The sequence below is a fragment of the Prionailurus bengalensis genome, chromosome E4, assembly GCF_016509475.1.
Source record: "Prionailurus bengalensis isolate Pbe53 chromosome E4, Fcat_Pben_1.1_paternal_pri, whole genome shotgun sequence".
Taxonomy (NCBI): domain Eukaryota; kingdom Metazoa; phylum Chordata; class Mammalia; order Carnivora; family Felidae; genus Prionailurus; species Prionailurus bengalensis.
Window position 1 is genome coordinate 34,565,775 of NC_057360.1, and position 12,047 is coordinate 34,577,821.

The following is a 12,047-nucleotide window of genomic DNA, read 5'->3' on the forward strand; positions in this document are numbered from 1 at the left end:
CAAATGGATATATGGATATGGAGCTCAGGAGAGAGGTCTGTGCCAACGATATAGATTTTGAAAGTCATCCCTAATGGAGACCTTGGGAATCCTTTTGCAAATCAAATGCTCACCACCTCATCTATGTTTGGAAAATCCTGACTTTAACACATCAGTTTTGTTCGAAGCAAGGAAGATATAAGCTGTGTCCCTTGTAAGTCCTAGAACGGGGTGCTTACTTAGAGCCTTGACCCCTAACTCCTTTGCCACCTGCCCCAGGTGCTGGCAGCATGCCGCATAGCATATGCTAGCTATGTGGGAAAGAAGACCCCGGGGACCCAGTATTCCCCAGGTATTTGCCAATGACCTAGGAGGACTCTGATTCTCCACGTTCGGATTCCAGCAGCTGGTAAGCTAGCTTAGAAGTGATCAGACTGGTGTCTCCACACCCCAGACTAGCTATCTCTTTGGCATGCGTCTTCATGCCAAGATTATAACACTTGCTAATAACAAAAAAAATAATAACAATAATAATAATAATCTTTCATCTCTAAACATACAAGCTGGCGTATGCCTCTGAGCAGCTCTGTGTTGGCAAATGGATCCTGCAGACCCCTCCAAGTGACCCTGGTCATGTCTCGGACCCCAGCCCTTGAATGTCAGAAGGGGACACTGCAGCGACTTACCAGCTGAAGAAAGCGGCCTCGCAGAAGCCACCAGTGCCGCCAACTATCCACAATCCAATCCCCATGCACTACCTGCAAGATGGAAATATTTTTAGCTTTTCCAGAAAGATTTCGTTTCACAGTTTTTCTGAAAGGTTGTAATTAACTGCAGCGAGCAAAAGAATGTATTTTTAAAAATAAGAGTGGGGGAAGGAGCGCAAACCAATCCCCACGGTTTTGCCAGTTACTTTTGGTAGGTGGGTTCTTGTCCTCCAGGTGGCTGGGGGAGGGGTGAGAGGGGCCAGTGGGGCTCATTCAAGTGGATCAAAGGAGAACCCGGGCAGTCAGATTTGCTCAAAGCAAATTCTTTCCTACCGATGTCTCCTGCAGGGGCGTGGAAACATCCCCTTCCCTGGTCCTCATTAACGAGGGTCCATCTCACAGAGCCCGGGAGGCCCAGGTTGCAGAGGAAACGGCACCGGGGGAGGGTGCAACAGCCAAGATCCGGTTCTGGTTAATTTCAGAATCCCCAGGGACAGGAAAGCTGTGGGGCTACCTGTTCCTCCTGCCAGCTTCTCTCTCTCCAAATTGTTCTGCTTCCCCCACTCACGCCCAACACACAGAGATGCCTCTGAGCTGCCTCCACTATCCCACCCTTGATTCGTTCCATGAATCTTGTTTATTTTTATTCCTAAGGTGGGATATTTTATTCCCAGAAAAGGGAGTGAGAGCCTCAGACAAGGTGACTTGGGTGAAATGGGCCCTCCGATGAGAGAGTTCCTTCCCCCAGGGAGGGAAGGAGGCTCCACCATGTAAGAACCGAAGAAGAGGGTGGGGGTCAGGAAGTCTGAGTTCGAATCCTGACTGTGCAGCCAACTTCCCGAGAGCCCAGGAGTGGGCCTGGCAGAGAGGGAGGCCTGTTCCAGTCTTACCCACGATCGTGTCTTCTCTGCCCCCTGTCACCTGGGGATTCACGGCCAAGATGGTTGTACAACTCATGGTGCCCACATCACAGGAAGAGCGCAGTGCCCCTTTGGGGAACAGAGAGGAGGGAAAAGTCTCCAGAACCTTTTATAGCATTTCATTGTATTGACTTGTCATCTCTGCCCCAGGGCACACTGGCTCCACTGGGTGCCCCACCAGCATGAACAGGGTTTAATGGGAGGCTCCCAGTGGGGCTCAAGCACAGAAGGTCCCGGCCTGCAACTCTGCCCAGACGCTCCATCTGGGAGATTCTGGTGGACTCTTGACCTTGACCAACCCACCCTTCCCTCTCTCCTTCCCATCCTGTCTTGCCTTTCTTACGGTGTAGTGAAAAGAGCCTTGGACTTTTTTATAACTGTATGTATAAGTTGTACGAGAATCTGCGTATAAGATACTCTGAGCCTGCTTCCAGTGATTGAGTTCACTTCTAATTTCCTCCTACTTCAGATAACTGTGGACCACAAAGGATGAACCTACTCGCTGGGATCTATCTGTTCTGTCCCAAAGAGCGGCATTTTTCCAAGAGCCTGATCTAATCCCAGAGAGAAGTTTACACCTTGGGAGAGCCTGATTCTGCTGTTCCTTTGCCCGTTGGGCCCGAGCAAAATGAGAGAGCATTTGGTGACTGAATTAGGAAATGAATAACTAGATACATGATCCTCGTTAATGAGAAGCCAGGAAAATTTGGGAGATCCTAAAGTTATCTTTTTCATGGTTCTGCCATGCATCCTGGGCTGTGTTTTTGCAGCCCATGTCCAACACACTTTCCATCTTGAATCTTACCCCTGAAGCAGCACCTAATCTTGGACTCCTCTGGACTCCCACAGCTTCCCTCCGAATCTACCTTACCACTGTGTGCGTGCCCTGCATCAGGGAGCGTTAGGGATGGCTCCCTTTTTATCTCTTCCTCCTGGACCAGAAGTTCCTGGAGGGCAAGTTTCCTGATGTCCTGGGTATTCACCATCACCCCTATGGTGTCAAGCCTGTAGGAGTGACAGTAATAGCACGTGACGATTACAAAGCCCTCCCTGGTTTACAAAAAGCTCACAAACACGCCCCGTTTGGTGCTCCAGAGCGAGGCTGGCAGAGATGATGATCCATGCCACTACCCCGCCCTTCACAACTAAGAAGAACTGAGGCTTAGGGCAACTGTGACTTGATCACATTCAGGCAGCACATCTCCCAACAAGGATTTTCTGTCTCACGTCCAGTGCTTTCTGATCTTTGTTTTGTTTTTGTTTGTTTTTTTTTTTTAATAAATGAATGCTTGAAAGAATTAATGACCTGAAGAACTGAGGGAGTCGTGTGAAATGATGTCAGGACCCTAGAGAGGCTATAAAGTGGAGAAAACATGCCGTGTGCACCCACGTTCCAGGTGTCCGCGAAGTCCCCCCGCCTCCCTCGCGGAAGGACAGGGCACGGCTGTCTCTGCCTCTGTGGCCCAGCAGGTTTGTGACCCATTTCCCTCCCGCAGATTTTGACGGTGTCTGGACCACCTGAAGGAGGGACTCGAGTGACCATCCATGGCGTGAACCTGGGCCTGGACTTCTCTGAGATCGCCCACCACGTGCAGGTGGCTGGGGTGCCCTGCACCCCCCTGCCGGGGGATTACATCATCGCTGAGCAGTGAGTCCAGCCCGCTCTGGCCCGCCCTTTTCCCATGGAGCTTCAGGGTAGGGGCTGCCCCTTTCCCTTTTCTGGGACTTCTCCAGGATTCCCTCCCACCCCTCTGCTCCCGTGGACCCTGCCCCCAGAAGCCTTCCCTGGGCCCTCTTCTACCCCACCTCCACTTCCAAAGGCTCCTGTGTGTGTGATTCCCTGTCCCCTGGCTCCTGTGGCATCAGAACTCCTAGCACAACACTGTCTCTCATTCAGTCTTCACCTGCCCTGGCCACCGAGCCACGTTCCCAGCCAGCCCAGGTTCCTCCTCGGTCTCCCCGGCCCCTCCGCTGCCAGCCCCCATTGGAATGCATCCCGCACAGTGGGCTGCGGGCAACAATTTGTTTGGCTCATGGGGCTCTGACAGCAGCTTAATCCGAGCAGGGCCTCCGCCGGAGCAAATTCATTTATTTCACTAAGGGAAATGTCAGCTGGAAATTAGAAAATAGGCATGTAGCCGCGGACAGGCGAACGGGGCTCCAGGAGTGACATATGTTCCAATTTGGGGTGTTCATTTGGCAGTGGTGACCGCTGTGGAGTTGGTGGGCAGGAGATGGGCACAAAACTGGGGGCAGGAGCCTGGAAGGAGGGATGCTCCCCCCACCCCAATCCCAAAGAGAGACGGAAAGGAGATCATTCTGGATGATTTGTCATGTAAAGTGGGGTCAAGTCTCCCTAGTCCTGCTGAGAACACAGCTGTGCTGTGCGAGGGGGAGGGGTGTGAGGGGGGAGCCCCAGAGCAGGGCTTGTGGGAGGGGCTTCTCTGCCCTAGCTCCACCCCCCGCAGCCCCAGGCCCTCCCCCTGACCTGCCCAGACCCAGCCTTTAGTAACCACCAGAAAAATGACATCACTTTCTCTTCCGTCAGCCCTTGCCCCTTCTCATCCATTTTCTCATTTTTAATTGGAAAGGACTCAGAGGTGGAGACTGTTATCTCCCTTTACAAAGCAGGAGAAGGCAAAAGGCTTGGGGAAGTGAAATGACTTCCCCAGTTCACTCAGTGCACAAGTGGCCAAGGCAGAGCTGGAACCCGAGTCTCCTGACTTCCACTCCAGGTCTCCCTGTCTCATAAGAGTGGATAGGGCAAGACTCCCGGACAAGAATGGCCTGAAAATGTCATGATCCTCCGGGGTCAGGGGCCACGATTCCGGTGTGGGCCCAGAGCAGGGTCAGAGTCAGAGGAGTGACTTCCCAGGCTTTGAGGACCCCATTGATGTCCGCTCACCACCTCGGGGGAGAAGGAGCCGTTCTAATCCTTCAGACCGGCTCCTCCCCTGACGACCTTCTCCCTGCAAGGGCTGAATCTTGGAGGGAGGACTGGCTGGGGCTACAGGAAAGAGATGAGGGAGAGAAGAGGAAACTACAGAGGCTGTGGGGCCAGAGAGGAGGTGGACGCATCTGGGGCAGGAGGCGGGACAGTCTGTGGAGTCCTTCCGGGTCAGAGCCCTGCCAGGCTGGGCGAGACCCTCGGTGCCACCTACCCCGAATCCACCTTGGCTTTAAGGATCTGCCCTGGGCCTCCGGACAGAAGTCAAGTCTCCAACTTGGTGAGGTGCCACAGGACTCCAAAGGAAAGGGTTTGGGGGACCACTGGGTATGGCTTTGAGCTGAGAAGTGCAAACTCTTGGGCAGCTGGACACGGAGAGCTCATGAGATTTGGAATTCAAACGTGTTCTAGTGCTGCCTGCTCTACTGACCAGCCCTGAGGCCTTAGGAGACTGTCAGTCTCTCTGACCTTCATCAACCTCATGGAAATCGTGATTCCTACGCTACGGGTTTTGGGGGGAAATTCAGTAAGATGAGAAAATGGAGACTGCGATGTACCATAGGAATGTGAGGAAGTATTCTATCTTTGGAATCAAATGCACCACCCTCACCCAGGGCCGGGGGAGAAAGCGCCCGTAGAATCCACAAGTGAGGCTATGCAGGGAGCCCAGGGAGGTGACCGGTCGAGGTTGGTGGCCCGGCACCCCAGAAAACCAACACTGCCTTCGTGTGGGGCGCGGTGTGGGCAGGAGGGAGCAGGCCCTCCACACCTCAGTTGGTACAGCCCTGGTTTCCAGCCTCCTTACCACTCTCGAGGCTTCAGAGTTTTTAGCATCATTAAAGCCTCCCGCCCGGGCAGACAGCAGCAGGCATGATCATTACAGATGTCCGGGAGAGATGAATTTGGCTACACGGGCCAGTGCAGTGTCCCGGGTGCGGGCAGGGTTAGCGGGCACGGTAATGGCCCACCATATGCTTGTGCCACACCATCTATCACTCAGCAATTAGGTTAATGTTGGTTAAAAGGCCCCGCTTAGTCTTGCAATCAGCACCCCACCGGTCTGTGGAGGGCCGGATGATTCCATCACAGGACGTTTCCTGGGTGATAAGACTCAGGTGGGGGCCGAAGCTCCCCACCCCCAGGGGTGCACGCTCGTGCGGAGAAAGGTGCCATCCCTGCCGGTCTGTGGGAGGCGGTACTGTGGGGGGGATGAGGGCACCGGGCTGGGTGCCAGGAGTTCAGCTATTGGGGAACCGGGTGACTTGGGGCAAATCACTTTGCTCCCAGATTCTCAAAAGTCTCATCCGGGGAATGGAGAAATGGAGAAATAGACATCCTTAGGATGTCAGAGGAGGAAACTGTATGCCCCAGGGAACCGCACTTCCCACCGTTAGAAAGCCTGTCGGTGTCACTAATGTGTCCCCAGAAGCTCCCTGTCAACCAGGGAGGAGTCGAACCTCTAAATGTTGAACGTGGATAGTTGGTTAGTCAGGCCCCTCATTTTGCAAGGGAAAAATGTCGGCACCCCCAGCTGTCGTCTCCTTGTAATATACTGGGGATCCTAGAGCCACCAGAGACACCAGGAGGAGGCCAGGAAGGCAGGAGGCCCCCAGAAATCGAACCACGGGAACTTTGCCAACTCGTAAGGCTTGAAGGAGGAAGTGGTGCACACACTGCTGCCTGTGGTCATCGACACCCGGGAAGGTAGGGGGCACCTCCCGACACCCCAGCAACCTCAACTGCACCCCGACATTGCTGCCACGTCCACCCTGTCCCCTCCCCAAAATACATAGAAGGCGTTCCATTAATTCTGCAAGCAGTAGAGCAGAATGGTCAAAGGCTCAAGCTTTGGAGTCAGGTTGACCTGGATTTGAACCGTGGCTCTGTCGCTGTGGCTGTGGACAAGTCACGTGGCATCTCTGAGCCTTGGTTTCATTGCCCATAAAATGGAGCTAATAGGACCGCCCTGCAAGGGAGCTCGAGATGACACGAGAGCCTATCTTGTACCGTGCCCGCTGTGATCACAGCTCAGTAAATTGTAGCTCTTATTATTATCAAGGTACCCAATCTGCCATGGCCCGACCATCATTCCTCAGTATAACCCTTTTTACTCCCCGCAGCCTCCCCTGCTTCTTCCTTACCTTCCTCTCTCCCTGAGCTCCGAGAACAAATGATACAATTGTATTCTGTATATTCCAACCTTCAGTGCGGGCACGGGCACGGGGCGGGGGCGGGGGGTGGACCGGGAATAAAAGGAAGGAGAGTGAGAGGTCATTGGGGTTCTTCCGCGTGCTTCTCAATTCCTTAGGATTCTCCCCCAGTTCTTCCCTACCACCCCAAACCCTTTGCTACAGCCCACAGCTTCCCCCTGCCCGCTTCCCACTCACAGGTGAAGGTGAACTTCATTCCATGGGTGGGGAGAGGCATCAGTCACAGTGCCAAGGAAGGGAACCCAGGGTAGTGCTCTGGCACCTTGCTGCAGCCTACCCCTGCCCCCCTTGCATCATGCCCTTCACGGTGGGGCATTCAGGGCCAACCGCGGGCACTCAGCCTTGGACACTTGGGCAGTACTCCTCTCGCATCTGTCCCCCTTCTCCCAGGTCCCTGATATGTAAAGCTTATGTTTTGGGACATAAGGAAATGTTCTAGAAAAGACGGTGCACCAAAGGGCTCTAGGCCATTGTTCACACCCTACAGAGACAGCTGAATGGGCCATTCTAGGCCTTCTCCTCTCCTGCACAGACCCCTGGGCCCCAGGAGGAAAAAGTATGCCCGCGGCTTTCACAGGTTGTCATATCTCCTCCCTCCGCGATATCAAGCCTACCATGATCTCTTCTTCCTCCTTTCTTCTGGAGGATGACTGTAGCACAGAGTGTCCAGGGGGTGGTGAGGGAGGGACGAGAGAAGGAAAGAGATTTATCTGCTGCCCCTTCTTCTTTGTCCTCCTCTTCTCCTGCAATGGATGACAGATTCTCCTCTGAAGCGTCTCAGGAGTACAGGGCATATGGTTTGCAGGACGGCAGGGACCCCAAACAGGTGCAGGCACTAGGGCCCAGGAAACGGGATGAGAGATTTGTTACTCCGAGCAGGTAGCAGCCTGAAAATAACCACACACAGTACCTTAAATTAAGCTTCTCAAATGCTCTGCTAATGAGGTTTAAGAAGACAGTTCTGTGTAAAATACTAATTGATCATCCCTATCAGCTTTACTCTGGGTTCGTAATTAATTTATTTATTCATGGAGGAAGGGAAGGGAGACTGCCCTTCCATGCGCATTCAGTACTTTCTTGTTGAATCTAATATGCTAAACGTGATAAGACAGTTATTGCATGTTAAGTAAATATTCACCAGGAGTTAAAGTACTTATTTGGGATTAACTGTTATAAAGGAGGTGGAGATCTGTGGCATGCCGTGTGTGCGAGCGTGCGGTGTGTTTGTTTAATGCAAGTTTTATTACATCGAAATGAAATCTCTGTTTAGTTACCTTCCTTCCTGGAGAAGCCGTGGCGATAAGCGCCTCCCAGCTAGACGCGGATCGACCCCCATGGTGCCGGCGTAATGCTGGGGATGAGTGCACCGGGGTCTGTTTTCCTGCCTCCCCGCTAAGCAAACCTACCGGGGGCACCAGACTGCTCCGAACTCTTATGCGGTGTTGGGAGGAATCGAAAGTCCTTTCTTCCGTCCTTGGGTTCTCTTTTGCGGAGCCTCATGGGACCCCGTGCCTTCTAATTCCAAGCGAGAGAGCCCCCCGAGAACCTGATTTCTTCAGTCTCTCCCGTATCCTCCAGCTGCCCGCCCTTTCGAGAAGGCTGCTGTGGCCAAGGCAACCGGTGTCTAAATGTGCTTGTTGTAACTGATCTCAGGCACCAGGGAGGTCATCACTGGGGGTATTGATCTGCACTTCATGAGAGAAAACACTGTATCCCCCTCTTGCCTCCAGCTACCCAGCCTCTTAATGTGAGACGTGACTTCCAACCCCACGGCTGGTTCGCTGCCTCGCCCACCAGCTTAGGGCGCTCAGACTTTGATTAAGTGGGAGTCCACTGTCAACTGCCGTCCTAATGAACTCATCCGCCATCCACCCCTTCTGCTGCCGAGGGACTCGGCTCCTCCCTTTGGCCGGGAGCTCCTGGTTTGGGCGTTTACTATCTCATCAGATTATCTATTCCCTTTTTAAACCTCACTGTAGGAAACAAACCACTGTTGAATCACCTTGGCAGACAGGCCCTCACTCACTCCTTTAGGGCGAGTTGCCATTTTGGCTTGTCACACAGGAAGGAACGCGAAATTACTGCCCCTGGGTCTCCCTGTTGGACATTGGGTTTTATCCCACAAATACTGGGTGACTACCCCGTGCTAGGCACCTCAGAGGCACTGGGAATGCAGGTCGATTCCGAGAATTAAGCAGCATAGCGTTTGGAGGCACTCCGGACTTTAGAGGTGATCTCATTCGGCTTCTCACTGTACAGATGAGAGGCTGAAGCCCAGAAAGGGAAAGCACTTTACCCGAGGTCACACAGCTAGATGGGTGAGCAAGCTGAGTCTTGGTACAGCACCAGTGCAAGTGTGTGATGAGTCATTCGTTGGGACGGCGGTGGGGGTGTGGGGGGCACGGGGGAGGTAAGATGAGAAGTATAGGCAGGGATGTGGGCTGTGGCCAGGCCTCTCACGGGAAGATTTGCTCTCTCCTCAGGATCGTCTGTGAGATGGGCCATGCCCTCGTGGGAACCACCTCCGGGCCTGTACGCCTATGCATTGGCGAGTGTAAGCCAGAGTTCATGACCAAGTCCCATCAACAGTACACCTTTGTGGTGAGTATTGGGCTACGGGGCTCCCAGCCTATTCTAGGCTTCTCCCACAAAGGCCCCACACCCCCCTCAAGCCGGGGGTAGGATGGATGTGTGACTGACGATGCTATTAGAGTCTCAGAGAGTCACGGGCCAGAATTCTAAATAAGGCAAGATCAGGTCTTTCTTAGAAAGTGGATCCTACCCGTAAGGGAGGGAGGGGGCCACCCCTTGTCCTGCCAGTGTGATATCTTAGTCTCATTCCAGCCTAATGAGGACAGATCCCCTGAGGGACCTAATTAAAAAGGTCTATATTTATCCACATGCTTTGTTTTCCGCCAAAGCGATCGCGAGTGGGAGTTTAGAGAAGTCACTTCAAATCCTGCAGAGACAAGTGTCTGTGGCAGGACCATGGGAGCAGGGGGTACTGAGTGAGTTGCTCTGCGTGATGGTGTGGTTAGGCACACTGACGCACACTCACAGCTGAAGACATCTCTTCGCGCTCGGGCGGCGGGTAGTAGAATCACGACAACTTTCTCGAAGGCCGGCACTGTATTCCTGCTGAATCGATAGCGTGCTTCTGGGGCCTTGGAATCTGCTGGGGCTACCTTCCTGCTGAATCAATAACTTGCTTCTGGGGCTCTGGAGTCCCTTTGCTGACACTTTTCTATATTGCCACATTGAGTTCTTCATTAAAAAGTGTTAACACCAGCAGATGGGGTCAAACCAGCCTTGCTGAGAGTTTTGAAAAAATCATTAGACCACAACATTTTATTCTCTCTAAAGCATTTTACTGCTTGTTTTAGGTTTTCCAGGCTCTGCCTTCTTATCTTGGCATCTCTGTCCGTTTCTCGTAGTCGTCTTTTCCTCAGATTGGAGAGTACCACTGTCTGCCCGCCCCCGGCTTCTCCTCCCTTCAACGCAGGATAGACAGGGTCTTGTGTGAGCAGCAAACACAGAAAGATGCGGGGTGGGGGTGGGAGGGGAGAGAAAACTGTAGAATGTCCCAGATGGGAGAGGCTTTAGAGATCATTTAGCCCGCCCTCCTCTCTTGACATTGGAGCAAACAAAAGCCCAGAGTGATCTAGAAGCTTGCTTCAGGGCCAGTGGACAGTGACCGGCTAATGCGGTCTAGAATTCATGCAGGTATAGTTGTTCAGTTAAAAGCACTTCCCACTCCCCCAGCCTGGCCCTCCAGACAGGAGCAATTCCTTTCTGATTTAGGTCAGCCGCCGGATGCACCGTAGGCCACATGACATTTCTTTCAAGCTTCGGATTTTATTTTACAGCTTAGGAAGTTGACTAAAATGTGCTGGCCATCGATAGGACATCCTCCTGATGAAGGTGGGGGGGAAGCTGTATCTAACACTGACTGACAGCCGTCTGTACCAGGCCCCCGGCCGTGCCCCTCACGTGCTTAGGAAGGGACAGGACATGTGCAGGGGCCATTAATGGAGGACTTTGGCCCCTTAGTGGCCCAATCCAGACAAGGATGCTTTATTCAGCCTAATCGATTTTGTGCCAAAAAAAAATCAGTACAGGCTCTAGATAGAGAAGCATTTTCAAATTGCTCTCAATTTGTAAACTAATTGATAGATTAGTCAGTGTTACCTCTGCCTTCCCATTGGTGTTATGAGCATGAGACTCCCCAGGGAGTTAATTAATTCTAAAGCGAGGTCCGTCTGCCTTCCCTGGACATGCCAAGAGCCTCTTCTTAGAAAGGGCCTCAGCTCCAGGAGAAGAGATTGAGAAAGGGCAGAAAAAGTACCTGCACTCTGAGCAGGGACACAGCTCCTCCTTTGGTCGTTACGTCCAGCGTGGGTCTGTCCCTTTGGCCCAAACCTGAGTGTGACCGTTTCTCTGTTTTTTTCCAAAGAACCCTTCCGTGCTGTCGCTCAACCCCATCCGAGGACCAGAATCGGGAGGCACCATGGTAACCATCACAGGCCATTACCTCGGGGCAGGCAGCAGCGTGGCTGTATATCTGGGCAACCAGACCTGCGAGTTCTATGGGTGAGATGGGCTCAAAGGAGCACTGGGAGGCTGTACGTGTGAGGCGTGTGCGCGCCTGTTCCGGGCGTGTTCACACAGGTGCCTGCCCCTTTACTCCCACGGGTGGGCCACGTCCTGGGCCCAAACACCATTCCAGTCCCTGTGAGCAATCCATCCCGCTACTCAGTTTATAGCAATATAGACCACTTAGTCAATATATCTAGGGGCTAGATACTTCTAAAAATAATGAGAACAAGGGCCGTGAGAGCTGCTGATGGGGAAGTTCCCAGAAACTCTCCAGTCACCATCAGGACCCAGCATTCATTAGGTCCCCACTATGGGGACTCGAGAAACATGGAGACTACATGACCTCAGTCCTCAGCAAGCACACAGACTTATCCTCAGGGCATCTCTTGTGCATGAAAACCTGAACAGCTGCTATTTGCCGGATACTCCGATGAGGCCTTGGGGATATAGAGAATCCTGAGAGAATCCATGGGTGAGAACCCAACGTGCTCAGTATCAGCCAATCATCTCCTCCTCCGGTTATAAACTCCCTAAGGGCAAGGACTGTGTTCTCTTCTCTGCATAGTAGGTGCTCAGTGAATACTTACTGAATGACTGACCAGACTCTAAGCACTGGCTAACTAGCCTATTCTAGAAAAATCCAGAAAAGAAAAGATCACCCAAAGCCCACGAAGCCCTGACCCTTGCC

The 12,047-nt window shown here is 52.8% G+C and overlaps 1 protein-coding gene across 2 annotated transcripts in view; it reads left to right on the top strand.

The window, feature by feature from the left end:
• Window positions 1-12,047, top strand: part of PLXNA2 (plexin A2) — a 206,825-nt gene that overhangs the window by 169,607 nt on the left and 25,171 nt on the right. For both annotated transcript variants that reach the window (XM_043568305.1, XM_043568307.1), the window contains exons 13-15: window positions 3,103-3,254; window positions 9,247-9,364; window positions 11,217-11,353. In XM_043568305.1, coding sequence (XP_043424240.1) covers window positions 3,103-3,254; window positions 9,247-9,364; window positions 11,217-11,353 — 407 coding nt within the window. The remainder of the gene's footprint in view (window positions 1-3,102; window positions 3,255-9,246; window positions 9,365-11,216; window positions 11,354-12,047) is intronic.